The sequence below is a fragment of the Acomys russatus genome, chromosome 5 (genome assembly GCF_903995435.1).
Source record: "Acomys russatus chromosome 5, mAcoRus1.1, whole genome shotgun sequence".
Lineage (NCBI taxonomy): Eukaryota > Metazoa > Chordata > Mammalia > Rodentia > Muridae > Acomys > Acomys russatus.
In genome coordinates this window covers 53402784-53423159 of record NC_067141.1, presented here as the reverse complement: position 1 = coordinate 53423159, position 20376 = coordinate 53402784, and the positions used below count along the sequence as shown (strand labels likewise).

The window sequence follows — 20376 nt, the reverse complement described above, 5'->3', positions numbered from 1 at the left end:
AGACCCCTGGCCTGGGTTTCATGAGCTGCAACCAAGGCTGCCTTCACAATGGGGAACCTGAGTACAACAGGATGAGCGTCCATACTCAAGCAGAGTTGAGGCAGAACTTGTGTTCTTCTGGCTGCAGATCAGTGGAAGGTCCTTGTTTCTGCTTCTCATTGGCTGGAGATCATCCTCAGATCAGAGAAGCCATTCACTGTTCCTTGCCATATGGCTTTCTTATTCCATCTGTTTATTTCAAGCAAAAAAAAAAAAAAACAGCTCCTGCTTTACATTGCTTAAACAGGATGCCATGTCTTCTAATGTAATGAGGTAATCGAATTCCATCACTTTTGACAAATAGAGTAACCTAGCCATGAGTATAGAATCTATCAGCTTTGCAAATGCTATTGGCTGCAAAGAACATTCCATTCTCTTCCTCACAAAAAGGAGGGGAGGAGAACACAGACTGAGACTTGCTGAGGTGTCACTGTCTCATTATTGCTGCAAGACACCCACCTGATTTCAGAGAGTGCCTTTAATTTTGCAAGTAGTCTTCCATCAGTCCAATTAGGTCTTGGTAAACTTCCCAGGGCGCATCCTGTCCAAGGTAAAAATCCATATGATTGTAGTGGGGGATCTCCTTGTAGTAAATGAGGTTGGCAACTTTAGGGATCAGATTTTCAGTGTCCTTAGCACTTGCCACAACATCATGTCCTCCACTCCACATTGCTGTTGGGACCCTCATCTTTGTGATGTTGTACACAGGAGGTGTAAGCTAAATGAAGTGGGAGGGAAAAATAGGGGGAGGGGGACAGGAAGAACAATATTATGAAAATAAACAAACCCATTAGATATTGAGCTAACTTTTCAAATTCTAATCCATCGAATTGGGATTCACTTAATAATATATAAACATGAAAATATTGTATAGTCAGGTCCCCATTGCTTTGATAATATATCTTAGAATGGCAACTGACAAATAAAAATGACATGTTCTTATTATTTCAGAGATTGCTGTATTTCTTTGTATATCTAGTTTGCCTTTAGGCCTGCTATGAGGCAGTGCCTTATGGCAGAAGCACACAGCAGAGGAAAGCCTCGCCCATCATGATAGCCAGGAATCAAAGTATGTTCGTGCAGTCATGCATTATGAATATAAAGACCAATCATCCACTCCCAACTTGCACTTGGGGGCAGATGCTTGAGGAAGACTGTTTCTCTAAAAAGAAAAGGTTTCTCTTTGTGATAGAATGTGGATGGAGAGCATGTCCTTTTTAGTAGTTACCAGAAAAGATAAATGTCTCTCTTACATGCAGAAATATGGGCTCAGTGGCTTTTTTGACCCCTGTGTATCAGCATGCTTTTTAAGAGAGCATTTCTACCAACACGTGGAAACAGACACTTGAACTGTGTTTAAAGTGAATGATCTGTAGATGGAAATAGAGTGGGATAGCCAGCTTTCCCTCACACATTCCTCCTTTTAATGATGTAGAACACACCCTGGTCTAAATGACCAGGAGTTGGTCCTTCTGCCGCAGTGACACAGTAGCATCTGGGAACAGCTCTAAAACTGGGCCAGAAAAAAAACTTTTAACATCTTGCTCTTTTTTTTTTTTTCTTTTTAATGTATTCACTTAACATCCCCATTGTAGTACCCTGCCTGGTCTCATCCTGGTGCCACCCTCACTCTCCCTCATCCCCCCTCCCCTCTTCCCTAGTCCTCAGAAAGAGAGAACCCTCCTCCTATATAATCTGATCTCAGCCTATCAAGTCTCATCTGGACTGCCTGCATCCTCTTCCTTGGTGGAAGGACTCCCTGCCAGGAGGAAGTGATCAATGAGTGGGCACCAGAGTCTACATTAGAGGTAGCCCCTACTATCCCATATTATGGGACCCACAAGGAGACTATGCTACCTCTGGACTATACCTGAGCAGGGAGTCTAGGTCTTCACCATGCATTGTCTTTGGTTAGGGCATCAATCTCTGCAGCAACTCCCCCTTCACCGGCCCCACCCGCCACCTGGATGTTTTGGCTCCATTGACCTCCTTGTGGCGTCCCTGTCTCCTCCAGGTCCTTCTATCCTCCAACTCTTCCATAAGACTCCCTGTGCTCCACCCCAAAGTTTGGATGTGAGTCTCAGCATCTACTTTGATGCCACGCTGGGCAGAGTCTTTCTGAGGACCTCTACAGTAGGCTCCTTTCGTGTTCCTTCTCTTCAACTGCTTCTGCTGTCTATTTCATTAGCACTTCTGAATGAAAATTAAGCACCCTCCCTAGGGTCCTCCTTGTTATTTTGTTTCTTTACGTCTGCATGTTGTAGTGTCGTTATGCTGTATTATGTGGCTAATAATCTGCTTATAAGTGAGTATGTTCCATACATGTCTTTCTGGGTCTGGGTTACCTCACTCAGGATGATCATTTCTAGTTCTGTCCGTTTGCCTGCAAATTTCAAGATTTCCTTGTTTTTAATAGCTGATTAATATTTCTCTATAGCTATGGAGAATATATGGCTTTTCCTTTGGTTTTGAAATGGAAAGAACTGTGTGAGGTAAAGTCATCATATGAGCACTATTTTGGAAAGAGCCAATGAATAGAAATAAGAGTCTCTGAGCAAGACTGAGAGTGAGCTGCAAAGACAGAGCGGGGAGAAGAGCTGATGATCCTGCAGAAAACCAGAGCTCTTTTTTTTTTTTTTTTTTAATACCTAAAAGGGAGTTTGTTTCTGCTATTTGCAAATGAATAACTGACTACTGTAAATAGTGTCTCATTCTCATTCATTCTCTGTAGGACAAAGTTTCTTCTCCTTAAATTCAAAAGTTGAATCACTAATCTCCAGTGTAAGCGTAATTTAATGTTAAATGTTGTTCCAAGCACTTCTCTCCTTCTAACTCTACAGAACTGGTCCAACTGGTCATAAAAAAAACTTACCCTCCTTCCCTCCCTCCCTCCTTCCCTCCTTCCATCTCCCACTCCTGTGTCCTTCACTTCCCGTAATATATTCTGAGTAAAGATCGCATGAGCACACACATTAAGAAGATAGCCATCTTCAAGCCAGCAAAACAGCCCTCACTACAAGCCAAGCTGGTGTCACCTTTACCATGAACATAAGACTTCCAGTCCTGAGGTAACATGGACAAAAGTGAAGACCCCAAGGACTCGTGGAAGCTCTTTTCTTAAGCTCAATAGAATTCTGCTTAGGGAAGATCATCACAAGGACAATGTGTATCTCAAGTTCTCTCCAAAAAGTGATTCACAGGCAGAGATCGAGTCACGTAGAGTGTCACTTTCAGTTGATGGCTGGTGCCTGGGAGACTGACACTGGCAAGAGTTCAGCATCAAAGTCAGTCCCAAATCCCTCAAGCTGACATTTCTTTACTCCAGTGAAACTATTGCTCTGATTAGAAGGTAGGCATTGAGAAGATGGCAAATCAAAAATAAACATTATCATTTGACTTAAAATGGTACCTGATAACTTTTGCCAGGACTTTTTAGTTTATTTTCAAGTTGGCAGTGAGAAATAGAAATTATGTGTATTTATTCAATAATCACATCTTTAGCAATGTAGGCTCACTAGTGATTTATATGCTGGTAATTACACCCATATAATTCATGGTGTCATTAAGTGTAGTTGTGACTAAGGCTACTACCTTTTAAATACACAGAGTTCATCTTCCATGTGAGTCTCCACCAAAAGTTCTAAGTAAGGGACCAACCATATCAGAACCCCAGTCACATGGCTTTTATTCCTTTTGTAAGTACAAAGATGAAGTTTAGAGCTCTGACCCTATTTTCACCCATTAAGTGAGGTCAGCATCTAAAACACTCTTCCTAAAGAAGCTATAAACTTGGTGGAACAAAGAAGGTAGTCACTGACAGAGAGAAACAGCATAGTCTGCCATAGTGTGTGTTTGGTGCCCGTCCCTGAATCCAAGCCCATGAGCACTCAACTATAGCCATTTAGGAGGACAACCAGATTTTTCAAAACATTGAAAATATGTATTTATACTATGTATTCTTTGCAGCTTTGAAAAGATTATGGCAATTATATGCTTTAGCTCAGTCTGCCATCAGGAAGTCAAAACAATTATTGGGTCTCCCAACATAGTTAGAAAAAGTAACAATAGCCAACAGCATATATGGTTTTCAGTGTAATATATTCACTAAATTCATCATCATTTTTATATATGATGTCAAGAAAGGCTTTAATATTACATTACCGATTTGATAATATCAGTTGTCCCAAAGATGACATTTTTTGATTGATACATCCTAAAGGATCCATATATTGGGTTTTTAAATGTAATAAAGGACTTCCTGAGGACCTATTAGAGCAATGCTAGTTTCGTTGTGTGAAGACCTGTTTTAGAATTGGGGATCATGTTTTCTAATTCTATCTTTAAAACAGTGTTAATGAAATAAAGAGAGAGTTCTCATTTTGTTTTGTTTCATTTTTCCTGTAAAGGAATGAGTAGTGAAAGAAAAATAGAGAACTACATTTTAGACTCAGAAATCATTGGGTTGTAGTCTAGTTATTTGGCAATTTACTTCCTAGAGCATCTAGAGAAATGAGGGCAACAAAGTTTACCTCAGGTGCCCAGAAACAAAGGATCAGAAACAATGAGCCATCACACAGGAAATTCCAGGAAGCACTGTGCCCTGGCAGCAATGAGCAATGCCCATCATAGCCTACAGGAAGTCGTGACTACTTAAACATCGGAGTAGAGGCTGTTCTCGCGGGTTCCTGGTAGCATCCCACTGATGTTGAGTAGAGTTATCTTTATTTACCTGGTTAAAGTGCCTCATGTTCTGGTCAGGATTGCCCCAGTCAAAAGCTTGGAGTTTACCAGATTTGACAGCCTACAATAAAAACAGAAAAAAAGGGCACATTAAAATGACACAAGAAAGCAATGTATATGTAAAATTAATGAGCAAGAAATACACAAAGAACATTGATATTGTGTCAACTCATTAGAACACAAATCAAGTAAAAAAAAAAAAGCCTCACAGAATCTATGAAACATTTTATGCCCCCACCACCCCTATTTTTGGATGAAAATCTGGAGATAACAATGCTTTAAAATGCTGCATTACATGTTGGATTTCAGGAATTTATTTCTGTATATAGAAGAAGTTTTGGCCACACATTTCTAACACTAAAAATGACTATGGCTTTTATTAAACAGTTTGGTACTTAGGTTATTATGAATGCATTCTTTATTATTAAGTGTTTTTGTCATTATTAGGAAAATTTTCAGCAAATGTGGACAGCTTGCCACTTTTGAAGAGGACTAAGCCTACTGTTGTTTTGTGAGTAATAAGCATGAACAAAACACTGGAGAGTGTAATGGCTATCTTTACACCCTGGTATTTAGACTTAAAAAACGAGTATATCCAGACACTACAGTTTCCATGATTCTGTTATTTCCCACCTGTCATCCCTGTTGAATTAAGGAGGCAGATACTCCAGATTTATATCAAGTACTTAATTTAATTATCCTCAGAAGAATTTCTTTTTCCTTAGTGTGTACTTTATATTTTTCTCCACTCATAGTTTCAATCCTTTTATTTTAAAATTTTCTCCCATAATATTATATAAATAAAAATATAAAATGTTATATATATTCATGGAAGTAGTGTGTATGTGTGCTATAGAACCCAGTCTCAAAAAACAAAAAACAAAACAATAAAATTTCACATGTTTTAAGGAGTGAGAACAGCCAGGTATGGTGGTGCATGCCTTTAATCCCAGCACTCAGAGAGGCAGAGGCAGGAAGAACCCTGTGAGTTTGAGGCCAGCCTGGTCTACAAAGGGAGTCCAGGACAGCCAAGGCTACACAGAGAACCCCTGTCTTGAAAAGCTTAAAAAAAAAAAAAAAAAAAAAAAAGGTAAGAGGCAACACAGTGTACTACTTAGAATCTGAAGTCTAGTGTCTAATAGACTGTTTTGTATCCAGATTTGAATGAATACTCAATCTTCTATGCAGGACAAGATATTTATGAGGTGTGACAGATGACAGCATTCTTCTAACTGGCCTATGGGATTAAGTAGGAAGATGCATATAAAGCATCCAACCCTTGGCAGTGTGCAACAGAGTGCCTTTCACTGGCATCTCTTCAAGTCAAGTATGCTACTTAAGACCAGCTGTGCCCTTGACTTCAGAGGTTTTTAAAAAAATAGGGCTTTTTTGGTAGTATTTGCATGAATTTTATCAGTTGAGAATGCCTAATCTGAAAATACCAACTCATTCTGCTCCAGACTCTAAAATGTTTTTAGTGTAAATATATTTAGTGTAAAGATATTCACCAGCTACTACAATTAGATCAGTACCATCACCCTTGCCTTAGCTGTCTGTACATTTTGAACAAATGTACCCCCATCATTCCTTATTTCTGTAAAAAGGGAAGAGTCTAATTGATGATGCATAAGGCATTGACTGTAACATTTGTAGGATGGGGATGTCATGGCCTTAATTAAAAAAATTCATATGAACTCAGTGAGGTCTAAAAAACCAGGTATGAAGACGAAGAACAAGCAGTACGCGCTCATGAACTGTGACCATGAACTTGCATTTCTAGGGAGGCCAGAACTTATAGGTGGTACCCATAGCCTCTCCAGTAGCAGGTCCCATTCCTAGGCCAAACTCCATTCACAGGAGTACAAACTCTTATCTCCCCAGAAGTGAAACTTCCAAACTTTGCAGAGATCATAATTGTTTCTCATTTTTAGCTTTAAAGCAGGTATAAGATATTAGTATATATGTTAAAATGAAATTTCCTCTCACTCTCATTTCCTCTCACGTACAGGTAGATGTGATTGTGCTTATTTTTTTTTTTTTTCAACTCTTTAAAGGGAAGCGACTGAAGTGACTGATCTGGAGTGCAGCCAAATTGACACAAAGAATTAATATAAGTACATGCAGCTCTTGGCTCAGAGAGTTATACAACTTAATTGAACCTGATTTATCTTGAGCTTACCGGGTATTGAGTAACCTTATCAAGCAAAAATATAACAGTGGCAAACCCACAAACTGTTCATCTATTTTGATCCCTCCCTCCATACATAGGACTCCCTTTGTTCAGAATAAAACATTTTTTTCTTCACTCTTAAATGCCCCATGGGCTAACTAGAAGATGAGCAGGTCTTTCTGGAATAGGTGGTATTATTTTAGCAAAGCTCACAATTTCCCAGAAGAGAAAGTACAAGCCTTCCCCCTAACAGGCCACGGAAGGAACCCAAGGATGAATATGTGGGAAGCAGGCTTCAAACCTGGGCACTGGAGACACAGAGAACAGACAGGGAGCAAAGGTAACCTAAAGGTTGACGCTGATTGAGGTTGGTGTTGATTGAGGAAACATCATCGTGAGAGGCAGGTCCCTGCACACTCTGCCTGGAACTCCCTGGGACCACATCTCAGGGATTTTGTAGACATTTTGGTATGCCAGTCAGGGAGAGAGAACATGTACCTGGGCCCAGTGCAGCAAGTTCTGAACAGACGTTCCTGCAGGAGTCTGTGCCATGTACACATCCAAACGACTCTGAAAAGAGATCACTTCTCAGCTAGAGGCTATTCATTAACACATGTGCTGACATGTTAAAAAAAAAAAACTTCAACTTTTTATTTATAATTATTATCTTTAGGAAAAGACATTTTCTATATCTTTGCGGACATAGCAACCAAAGAAGTATATATTTGTTTGTTTTTTTTTAGAAGTCTATCTTTAAGAATATTCTCCTCTCACAACTTTGCTTTCCATGCTGGATAAGGAACCCCCTTCAGCTCACCCAGAGCATCTGACTGGTTGAATTTAGAGAGGGCTATGGACCCTCTCTTTCCGGACTTACCTCACACAGTTAAGGGGATAAACACTTCAGTGGCTTTCTTCTTTACTTTGCACTTATAAAAGGACATTAAGATAAAGCTTTGAGGAGGTGGAGGGTTTGCTCTGTGGCTAAGAGTATTGACTGTTCTTTCAGAGGACCTGGATTTGATTCCCAGCACTCAGATGGTAGTTTGTAATGCCAGTTATAGGGAATATGATGCACCCTTCTTGCCTCATCAAGCACAAAACTCACAGGGTACCCAACTATACACACAAAATAAAAAGAAATAAATCTGAAAAAATAAATTTAAGAGAATGTTTGGTCACAAAACGATGGGAACACATCTACATGTTTCCATCCACTGCTAGATTTAGAAAAATGTGTTAAATATTCTATGGGGCCTTTGAATGTTTGTAGGATGCACTTTGTTTACTATATTTAGGTTTATTCCAGATAAGATGCTTTCTTTTCACACTTTTAACTTAATTTTTAAATATAAGACTTCTTTTTCAGCTGGGTTGTGGTGAAAACCTGTAATCTCAGCATTCAGAGAGGCAGAGGCAGGCAGGTCTCTGTAAGTTTGAGGCCAGTCTGGTCTACAAAGTGAGTTCAGAACAGCCAAAGCTATACAGAGAAACCCTGTCTCAGAAAAAATAAAGAATTCTTCTTCTTCTTCTTCTTCTTCTTCTTCTTCTTCTTCTTCTTCTTCTTCTTCTTCTTCTTCTTCTTCTTCTTCTCCTTCTTCTTCTTCTTCTTGTTATTGTTATTATTATTGTTGAGCAATGTGAGCATCAAAATCATTTTAACACTTGTCAAAATTACATTTGTTTATGATCAATCCAAAACAACTGAAAAACAGTCAAAATGTCATGGATCAAGTTCAGAACATCCATATTAATTTTTTTACATCTGTACTATTTATTAGTGATAGTATCTCTGGCTGTGTTTCATGAAACTAACTGTTTTTCCTCATGTTATAATATCCCATAATCCAGTCCTTATCTGCCAGTCAAAAAGGGATTTGACCAAAGAGGGCTCTGTGGTCAAGGATTATTACCTTATTAAGTATTTATGAAACTTGCTTCATTCTGCCTATGTGACATGTTTACATCTACATGACATTCTTTTTTTAAATTTTAATTTATTATAATTTATATGGATTACATCCCAATTGTTATCCTCTCACTTGTATCTTCCCATTCCTACCCTCCCTCCCTCTTCTGCCCTATGCCCCTTTCCTAGACCTCTGACAGAAGAGGACCTCTTCCCTCACCATATGACCACAGCCTGTCAGATCTCATCCAGATACCCTGCTTCCCCTTCCTCTGTGTGCTGCCAAGCCTCCCCACCAAGGGGAAGTGATCAAATCAAGGGCACCAGAGTTGTTCTCAGAGCCAGTGCCTGCCCTCCCCACAACCATGGAGAATGAGTGATCCATTGGCTGTGTCTTAGCTCTAAATGACATTCTTACATCCCCATGATTAGCAAGCACATTTCACTGGAGACCTGACTTGAGACTATGGAAAGGCGGTGGTGCAGGCCCACTTTGGATAAAACAAGCCTTTTTATAAAAGCTTTGAGACCGGCTGCCAGCCCTGCAATTCCCAAATACTCAGAAGGCTAAGACGGGAGTATCACGAATTCAAGGCTTGTCTGGGCTACAGAGTGAGTTCAAGGCCATCCTGGACAACTTAGTGAGAACCTGCTACTGAAGAAAAAAAAAAAAAAAAGAGAGAGAGGCACCAGAGCATGTGAGAAAGTCATATCCCACTCTCCACTCAACTGTGGAGAATGTTCTGACCATTGGCTAGATCTGGGTAGGGGTTTAAAGTTTACCGCCTGTATTGTCCTTGGCTGGTGCCTTAGTTTGATCGGGACCCCTGGGCACAAATCTGCCTCACATTTGACCATATCCCCTGGAGGGGGAGACCCGGTTAGCACTCAGAGGAAGGACAGCAGGTTGCCAAGAAGAGACTTGATACCTTATGAGCATATACACGGGGAGGTAATCCCCCTCAGGAACAGCCATAGGGGAGGAGAATAAGGGGAAAATGGGAGGGAGGGAAGAATGGGAGGATACAAGGGATGGGCTAAACATTGAGATGTAACAAGAATAAATTAATAAAAAAAAAAACTTAAAAAAAATAGAGGGAGAGCAGGCTCTTGGCAGAAGTCTATGAGATAGATGGGGATCATCTTTGGCTGTGTACCACCTCTGGCACATAAACTTAGCCCATGTCTAGCTGGGAAGTGAAGAGTAACTTCTGCATTTTCCCCTCCTCAACCCTCAAGGTAGTTACTTGTATTTTAAAAGGAAAGGAGCCCACTGCTGCATCCCGTTTATAGCTGTCACCGAAAATCTAGATCTATCTCTTTTACTTAGGGGTGATTCAGAAGATAAAGATTTCCAAATTTCTCATGGATGTGTAAAATTTACTCAGAGCAAGTATGAGATGCAGATTCTAGAACTAGTCCTTGAGTTTTTACTTCAGTAGGTCCAAAATAGCCACAATTATAATGGAAAGAGATTTTTAATGGTGGGATTTTAGCCATGGCAAGAATTAGAAGCTCTGTCAGCAAAGCCACTTTCCCAAAGGTTTTTTATTTGTTTTTTTTTTTTTTTTTTTTGTTTGTTTTTATAAATAATAGTCAACTTTCAACCTTGGGTGGAGCCAGGAGGATACCATTGACATTCCAAATGACAAAACAAAGGTCATCTAATGTGATTTCCACAAAATACAAAGTGAACTCTAATCCCGCTTATGCAACAAAATAATTGTTTTTCCAGGAAGTGATTACTTATACCTACCATGTTTAAGTTCTGGGGATCAAATCCAGTTAGAAAAAACATGAATTTGCTGCATAGAGAACGGAATATCTTCCGGTTGCACACTTTGGTTGCAATGAATTGTTCAAACAATGTGTGAGTGGCGAACATTTTGTCACCAAACAATATCTGCAAGGCAAGTGCAGAGGATCATTAAAGATCATAAATATGGATGTCAAGAGTCGAGAATATTTGTTCATCCAGGCAACCCAGGAGGTAACAGTACTGGTCCTGGGTGAAACCAAGAGGCTTGTGCAATGTTGTCTCCTAGTACTCCTAACTCCCTGATGATTTCATGAGACTCTTTCATTGGGATGTTGTGAGCATGTTTCCTTAGAGAACAGCCTGCACAGGAACTGCTACTACATATATATGTTTTAAAAGAACATTGACACCTACTGAGTGTTGTAAGTGCCAAAACCTAAATTCTCACACAAATAAGCAATTCAACCAGAAAGCACTAATTAACTGAATGTTTTTATTTTCTGTTTATCAATACCTTTTCCATCCATATATGGGGAAAATGCAAATGACATGAAACAGCCTGTAAATTCATATAGTCAGGCATAAACATGTGTGGAATAAGAGGCCATATTTATTATACAGGCCCTTGTTCTTAGCTTTTCCAAATGCAGGCAGAAATGGCATGGAGATCTTGTACTTTACTGTTGTAGCCATCACTAGGCATCTATCCAAGGACAAATAATTTATCCCTTCATCCTGACCAAAAGGAGAGTGTGGTAAAGTACTGCAGAATTTCAGCACTCATTTCCAGGGGGACAAACACACTACTGTGGAGATGTAATTCCAGATTGGTCCTGGAGAGGGCATGTTTGCTACATGACAATGGGCACAGGATTCCTGTAAGAATCTTTACACCTTTGTGAGAATTGAGCCATTTTTTATGTACTGTAAAATAAATAAATAAATAAATAAATAAATAAATAAATAAATAAAATGGCACCACTCCTTATTGTGGTTGTGGGTAAACCAGATAAGATGCTTCTACAAATCATCTTAATGACTATAGCAACGCTCAAGCTAGACAGGCCCAGACAAAACACCACTACCATTAAAATAGCAGAGAAATCAAAGCATATATGCAGATCATCACCTTGTTTTAGTTGCCCAATAAGAACAATCTTGAGCTCCTGGATGATCTGAGAAAGGTTGCTTAGCTTATTTGAATCATAAGCTTTTATTTTAAAAAAGGAAAATACTGTTAACAATCAAGTAAAACAGAGAAAGTAAAAAGAGAAAATGCTCTGTGTGAACTGCTGATTCAAAAGAAAATAAAGGGACAAGAATATAAAGAAATAAATGTCCAGAGGCAAGGTTGGATTTGGAAGGGAGCAGCAGTAATTAAACACCAAATGCTGTGCACTGAAAGCTAAAATAAGCTTGATTAATTTATTAACATGTGATATGTGTTGAGCATGTTATTGGCCAAGAATGATGTTTACACATATTATCTCAATGAGGATCCAAGAATGGCAGATTCTACACATTCTATAAATGTGAAAAGCAAAGTTTAGTATCACTGAATAGCTTACTCACAGCCACAAAGGGCAGGAAGCAGATGACTACTTCTATGGGACTATAATCCTTACACCTGTCCTTACATGGATTGAACTAAATTTAATAAGAACTAAATTTTCCAAGGAAAAAAAACACTGACAATGAAAAGTCGCTACATGGGACATTTTCTGGAATACATAATATGGTAGGTACAACTAAGAATGTCTATAAACTTTTTTAATTAATAATCTTGGGTTAGAGAGATGGCTCAGTGGTCACGAGCACACTCCTCTGACCTGAGTTTGTTTCTCAGAACCCACATCAGAAACACAAAGATCAATCATCACTAACTACAAACATTTAGATGCCCAACATTGGTCCTAGAAGAAATTATTGAGTTCATTGATGTGTATGGCTACCCAATACAATATAAATAGAAACCTGAATAGGTCAATAATAGCTACCCATAAGGGATTGATAAAGAACAGCTTCTCATCAAAGAAAATCTCATGACCAGTGGTTTTGTTGGTGAATTCTTTCAAGCATCTACTGAAGGGCTAATATCAAAATTTTTTGAATTATTAAAAGTAAAAGGGAAGGAGCTCTTCCAAATTCATTCTATGGAGCCAATTTTATCATGAAACTCAAACCAGACAAGGAAATAACAAAACCAGAAAATTACAGACAAAAAACACTGGTAAAAAGACAGAAATATCCTTAGTACAGAACATAGTAAACCAAACACAACACATTGAAAGTATAATTTATACCAATTAAATGCAATTCATCAAAAAGATGAAACTCTCGAAATATGCCAATGAAAAAGCATGATACCACAGATCAACAGAATGGAAGACAACAACAACAACAGAAAAAAATCAAACATATTATTGATCTGGCAAGGTGTCTCAGCAGATAAGGGCACTTGTTTAATCCCTGGAACATGTCATATTGGAAGGAGAGAGCCAACTCCACAAAGTGGTCCACAAACCAACCCACATGCAATTCATGTTATACTTGCCCCTCCAATAATAAATCACAGAAACATGTTATCACTGATAAAATCTATGAACAAACCCACATGAAAGGGATGTATCTAAATGTAATCAAATTCATACATAATAATTCTGCAGCTAACATCGTCACAAATGGGGAAAACTACAAGTTCTCTAGAATCTGAGACAAAACAAGCTTGTCCACACCCATCATAATACACAAACCAGAAGAGAAAGTCCTCACCAGAGCAATAAGGCAAGACAAAGAAACAAAGAGCGTTGTCTGTCTACTTACTGCTTATCTCTATTTATTGAGAAAGGTCTTTGATACATAGATACCTGAACTCAAATTCATTATGTAGCCAATTATGTTGGCCTTCAACTTACCATCTCCCTGCCTCAGATTCCTGACTTCTGGGACTATAGACATACACCGTCACACCTGACCTTCTCTACAATCTTGAAAGAAGAAATTCAACTGGCCACCATTTGCCTATGATCATGCATACAGGAAACTCCAAAGACTACCACAAAACTATTAGTACTTACAAATAAATTTAACAAAGGTGTAGGATATAAAATCAATCTGTGGACATGAGTAATATTTATATATACCAGTAGAAAAATATTTTAAAAGGAAGTAAAGAAAGCACTCTCATTTAGCATAACTATAAAAAATATTTTGGAATAAATTAACCAGAAGCAAAAATTTTCTACAATGAGAACTAGAAAATGGATGAAAATAATCAAAGAGGATATAAAACTAGGTGTACCATTTGCATATATTAAAAAACCCTATCAAAAACAGTTGAAATGTAATTCCTATCAAAATAACAGTTTTATCTTTGTAGAATAAGAAATACATCCTAAAATTCATATCAAAACATGAACAGCTAGAACAATATTGAGCAAAAATTAGAGACATGCTACCTGATTTCGTGATGTAATGCAAAGATACATTGGTAGAAATGTCATGGTATTGACATAAAAATAAATACACAGGCCAATGGAACAGAATGGCAAGACTAGAAATAAAGCCATATGTGACAGCCAAATAGCCTAGGAACACACACTGAAAAAGCAAGTCTCTTCAATAAATCATGCTGCAAAGATTGGGTGTGCATGTGCAGAAAACTGAAGCTATTCCTCTTACTGTACATAAATATAAACTAAAAATAGGAACAGTTTGCATGCAAAATCTGAAGCTTTCGGAAGAAAGTGAAGGTAAAGTGTGTTGGAATGTTGGAATTATTGAGGAATTTTAAAGTAAGATTCCCCACATCATTTTAAACAAAAACCAAAAGTAAACAAATAGGGATGTCATAAAACTAGGAAGCTTCTGAACAGCAAAGGAAATAACACATGGATATATGGATATATATGGAAAGGGGGAGAATATATGTAAATTATACATCTGATGGGGTTGATGTTCAAAATATGCAAGGGCCTCTGCTTGGGAGCATAAAAATCTGATTAGAAGCAGGGGATAGAATTAAATAGATGTTTCTCAAAAGAATATGTATAAGCAATCCTCAAGTGTGTGTAAAAGAAATGCTCAGCCATCACCAGGCAAATACATTAAAACCACAGGGAGTTGCTTCACTCCAGTTAGAAAACCTCTTATCAAACGTACTACAGACAACAGGTACTGAGGACAGGAAGAGGGAACTGAATAAGATGCTTCAGAACCACCAAGTCTCTAGCTGTGATTGGGAGAGGTGTTCTGTAGGTAGAGATGAAGACACTATAGCAGATGGCCTCAGGATGAGTTCTCTGAGCCCGCCGAGAAGATAGCACATCATAAGCACCCTTCCATCGCCCCTTACATCACTAACTGCTTAAACGTGCCACATGTCTTCTTTTGGTATCTATGGAAACAGGGAGACTTCTAGTCTTCCCCCTTTAAACTGAAGGAGTCCACATACCTTGACAGCTTTCCTGGAAAGGGTGGCTAATTTTCTCATAGGATTTCGAGTGTATTTTACTGTGACCACTGGAGCTAGTGCAAAAAATATCTTAATCTTTTTAGCCAGTTCTGGATTTGTAGAGAATGCTATGAATGCTGCAGGGAAAGAAGATATTATCTCATTCCAATGATCTCTTTATTACAAATCACGATGAAGGTAGTTATATTCAAAATAGAATGTAAGTACTATTTATGGGGAGGGCTTTTTAAATGTCTTAAGGATTGAACTGACTCTTGCGGAGATCACGTGTGCTCGTATAGAGAGCATTGGGGAGGTTCAGGGACATTCTGTGGAGCATGTATATTAAACCTAAGGGACTATACTGCCTTGAAGTTGGTGCAGTATAAAACCAGGCTATCATCTTGGCTTCTACCTCATTATCTGTGAAAATCACCTTCTTTTATGAATCTTAGTTTCTTTATTAAGCAAATGAGGACAGAAATCTACATTGAATAACTTCTGCATATATATGAAATTATATAGACATGTACATATAGATACACACATAATTTTGTATACATTAAAATATTACATATAACATATATAAAAATGAATCTTAAAGTACTATTTAGTACTTTATTTGGAGTACACTATTTGGAGAATCTTCCTGAATTAATAACCTAAAAAAATGTTTGTGTTTTTCAACAAGAGAGAGCAGCGAGAGGCCTGAGATGCCCTGTGGCTCTTTCTTCACACCGTGTAGCTTAACACATGGCCTCGTAAGCAAGAAGGGCCACTCTGATTGTAGCATATAATCAGTTTCCTAATTCTATGTTTTGTTTCAGTGTCCTTCTCTTGACTGTGAGAGAGTCAAGGGGTAAGTGGGTACTATCCTTATCTCACAAGATAACCTAGGGTCTCAATGTTTGCTGAGAAGACAAATGAAGTCCTATCAACCTCCACATTGAGTTTCAGGGACAAATTTCTCATGGCCATGCCTGTTTTATTTACTCTTCAGAACCTACCTAGAGGAAACGATTTCTCAAAGTCCCCAAACTAGAGACTAGAGACCATAACTAGAGCAAACCAGTTAAACAACCTGACCCCTCTCGCAAAAACAGAAGAAAGCCCCTGGCATTGATTGTATCTGCCCCAAACACACCTATGGTGGTGCCCTGCGAGTGGCCCACATAGAAGAGTTGCTGCTGTCCACTTTTCTCTAAGATCAGATTGATTGTGGCTGGAAGATCATATTTAGCCATCTCATCCCAACTGCCAAAGAAAAGGAATGATGGAATTAGAAATGATGCATGCCTGCTAGACCTGCAGTGTTTGCAAACAGTCCTTGCACACATAAGTGCTCAGCTTTGGCTGTCCTTGAGAGGAAAGTGAGAACTGTGCGCGTTAGGACAACTTCTCCTCTAGCCATCTTCATTGCAACAGCAACACTGTCAGGTCGCTGGAATAAGAATTCTGCTGTGAAACCCTACTGGTAATTTTTCCATGAGGTTGTCATATTCCATTTATCCCAGAGGAGAAACAGGAGATGTTGACATCCAGAAAGAATGCAGGAACGAGGCCATGGAATCACTGGCCTTAGTGATCTCTGTGGTATGAGTCTTAGCTCCTGAGGAAGTACAAGCCTTGTCCCTGTGACTAAGCCTTGTCCCTGTGACTAAGGCCTCAGGTGCAACTCTCTGCTGCTTAGCCAGATTTTGATCAGGACACAAGGACACACTCACACTCCAACCGCAGCCTTGTCTGTCACACCAAGAAAGAAACAGGGCTTTAAACAACAAGTGGTAAGGCAGTAACTAGAGCATTTCTTCTGAGATGGAGGAAAGCCTGCACGGAGGAGACAATTCTAGTTTGCTTTTTTTTCAGATTCCATTATGGTGCATTTGGACAGAGAAGGGAAACCAAGAAGAATTTATGCTTATAAGTGAGTAGAGTGCTTATTCATGAATAGGCTCTTCTTACCTGAAGGCCCAGTACTCAGGTGATTCGGGAGACAGTGTCAGATGTTTTCTGGACCAGGTGTTTCCTCGGCTGTTCCCCAACCACACATCATAACCTCTATCGGCCAGAAGAAAAGCCAAGCTGTTGTTGGGCAGGTTACAAATCCAGTCACTGGCGGATGCACTTAAGCCATGCTGCAGATACACAACTGCCTTTGGAACTGGAAAACACGGACAAGGAGTTCCTACCTGATTCCTTCAGCCTGCTAGCAAATGATGCTTTCTGACTTCTTCACACATAAGCAAGGTTTAAAGATGAGGTTTTGCTCCAGGTGAGCCTAGGATCCAGTCTTCTATGAACTCTGTACTTGGACAAATAGTATATATAAAAATGGCAAAAGGTTTTTAAAACTTGTGTAAACCAGAGGTGGGGATACACTTTCTTCTCTGAAAGGACTATGATTTGTTGCATGGTGAAAGGTCCCCTGCTTCTGCCAGGACATCTAGCCATTCCTGTTTCAGGCATTGTGATTTCAAAGCAAAGTTAATCAAACCTGTTTTCCTGGAGTATCCTTTCCCATGAGGAATCCGGTAAGTTCCAAGGATATAACCATCCTCCGTTATGACATCGTACTTTTCATAAGGATAGCCCCAGTAAGAAATGATTTGACTCTGAAAAATACATACCCGTAGCTCAGTTTGATTTTTGTGTGTACATTGCGATATAGTCCTTAAACTATCAATCTACTGTTCACCAATCTATGCATTAACCAACAGCACACGTAGCAGGAAAAATCATAACGACTTCGGAAGTATTTCAGGCAGGGACTGAAGGAAAAGGGTGGAATGACTCTTCATTTAACATCTTCAGCATAGCCTGTGGGCTTAGTGTCACCAACTACAGTAGTTCATTCTTTATATGTTTTGGCAACAAGTAATGTAAATACTTGGCTAATGGGGGAACCCCCAGGGTATTGGGAAGTATCTTGTGGTTAAAGGCAACTGAGCTCCTACTAATTTGGTCCCAAAGGCATATGGAAGGAAGTGGTTATTAGAAACCAGGAAGAGTATCAAGTCTCTTCTCGGCAACCTGCTGTTCTTCCTCTGAGTGCCACCAGGTCAGGAACAGTCATAGGGAAGGGGAATAATGGGAAAATGGGGGGGGGGGGGGGGAGGGAGGAATGGGAGGATACAAGGGATGGGATAAACATTGAGATGTAACAAGAATATATTAATAAAAAAAAAAGAGAAAAAAAAGAAGAAGAAGAAAAGAAACCAGGAAGAGAAAAGGAAAGACCACATCAAGGGAGGTGGCTGACTGAGCTAACTGCCCAAGAATAGAGCAAGGCCAGTGGCAAAACAAAAACATAGAAATAAAAAGCCCTTGATCTCAGGACATAAAGTTCTCAGCTACTGCTCCGCTGCCATGTCTGCTTGCTTCTCACCATGATGAATCCCCTAACACTGTAAGCAAGCCCAATAATGCTCTCTTCTGTAAGGGTGGCTTTGTTCACAGTGCCTCCCACAGCTATAGGATGGTAACTAAGACAGTTCCCATTCTTCTGTTTGCTTTAGATAGTACTTCTGTATTTATCAAAATCAAATAAAAAATATTTTCCCTAAAAAAAAAAAAAAGAAAGAAAGAAAAGAAAAAAAGCCCTTGATCTTACTCTTCTCTTTCTTCCTACCCCATGCTCAAGATTTCCATTGGCTAATTGGATATAAAAAAAAAACCCACAAAGTTTGAGAGAGATTTAGATATAGTGCTTAATAGGCCAGCCTTTTGGACAGAAAGAGCATTATAAAGGAGCATAAGGTGAGTTAGAAGGCCACCGGAAACTACCGTGTCCACAGGCGTGCATGGAAGCAGAAGCGATTGGTACAAGATATATGCTTAGGCTACTTCATCAACCCTGCTAAGAAGTCTTTGTGATAGAACTAGAAACACTCATAATTGAGGATATTGATGATCAGCAAAATTAATGATTTATCCAAGATAATATGTCAGGAAGAGATAAATGCTTGATTAATGACACAGTAAGTTTAACTGCAATCTCTCTACTCTTATCACAGGGTTACACATTTTCTCATATGAGGTACATGGTGCATATTTAAATTATGCTGTCACTCAGAATAGTGGTTAAAGGATCAGATTCTGGAGACAGACTGACACATGTGTCTGCTGTTCCATTTATTAATCCACTATCAGGAAGCACAGAGTGGACATTTGTGGTCTGCCTTTCCAACATAATACTATTCCAATCTACTGCTGGTGTGAATTTCTTTAGACTTAAAGGTATATAAACCATATCTTGGGGCTTATTAAACCCCAAAACACTGATGTAGTTCACAAGATCCTACGGTGGATTACACAAAGTCCCAAAAAGGTTTCAAGGCTGTGCCCCAGGGGATCGCCAAATAAATCTCGAACCTCGGCTCTGTGAAGCCAGCACTAGATCTGAGCTCAGATCACCAGGATTGTTGTTGCAATGTGGGTCAAAGCTCTCAGTTCTAGCATTAATTAGTTTTGGTAAGGACCAAAAGAAGAAATCCAGATTTAGTAATTAGAGAAATTCTTGATACACAAATTATACCTAGAATTGTGAGTAATTAATAATTCCTTAGCTTAATGGTTTTTTTTTTCAGTCAGTGAATGGCTTACAATGTTCATATTGGCTTCAGGGTTTATGATGATTCTTTTCTGGCAGCCATATATGGGTCCAGGTAGAAGCACACACCATGCTGCTGCCAAAAGCCACAACATTTGGAGTCTGCCTGGGAAAAAATATTAATGCATTTGTCACCAAAGAGAAATTTTGCAAAAGGAAAATTGGTGTGATTTTTTTATAGCACTGCTGAGGAAGTAAGGATAAACATAAACTTCTAGACTATTTTTTTAACAAGCAACATACTGAGTTAATAAGGATTCATTTCATGGAAATCCTTTAAATAAGACAAGGAGGAAATACAAGGGGAAAGGAGGGAAAGAAGGAAATAGGTATGAGAAAAACCAATCAGGTGTTTAGTGGGTAATGGGATAAAGGAAATGTTGGATGATTTTAGAAAAATATATTGACTAATATGTTGCTTGCAGAACATTGATTATTTCTACGAATTGGATAAATTGCTTTTGTTTTATTTTTTTTATGAAGCCATGTGACTTGCATCTCTACAACTGAGTTATAACTCTGGCCCCATTAGATTGGATTTCTCTTCCCATTTTCCTGAAAGTAGCAGTAAGTATTGACAAAATCGTTATGGGAATAACTTTGTCAGCATGTTTTTCACACTTAAAATCATTTTTATCTCTCAGTCAGTAATTTTATTTGAAAAAATAGAAGTAAAAGAAAGTTAAAGCACAATGTA

The 20376-nt window shown here is 38.9% G+C and overlaps 1 protein-coding gene across 1 annotated transcript; it reads right to left on the bottom strand.

Annotated features, from left to right (window-relative positions):
* Window positions 1–265: 265 nt before the first annotated feature.
* Window positions 266–19820, bottom strand: LOC127189493 (lipase member K). Its single transcript, XM_051146348.1, has 9 exons — window positions 19673–19820; window positions 17565–17682; window positions 17033–17231; window positions 16215–16324; window positions 15071–15207; window positions 10615–10761; window positions 7448–7519; window positions 4769–4840; window positions 266–757 (listed from the first exon to the last, which is right to left on the bottom strand). Exons 1-9 carry the CDS (start codon window positions 19772–19774, stop codon window positions 518–520), a joined length of 1197 nt encoding a protein of 398 aa, XP_051002305.1. The 5' UTR covers window positions 19775–19820; the 3' UTR covers window positions 266–517.
* Window positions 19821–20376: the final 556 nt, after the last annotated feature.

Coding starts and splice junctions, on each gene's coding strand:
- LOC127189493 (XM_051146348.1), bottom strand. CDS start 19,774: ATGTTGTGGCTTTTGGCAGCAGCATGGTGTGTGCTTCTACCTGGACCC. Junction 15,208..16,214: donor CTCGCAGGGCACCACCATAG/GTGTGTTTGGGG, acceptor CTTTCCCTGCAG/CATTCATAGCATTCTCTACA. Junction 4,841..7,447: donor ACTTGCTGCACTGGGCCCAG/GTACATGTTCTC, acceptor TTTTTATTGTAG/GCTGTCAAATCTGGTAAACT.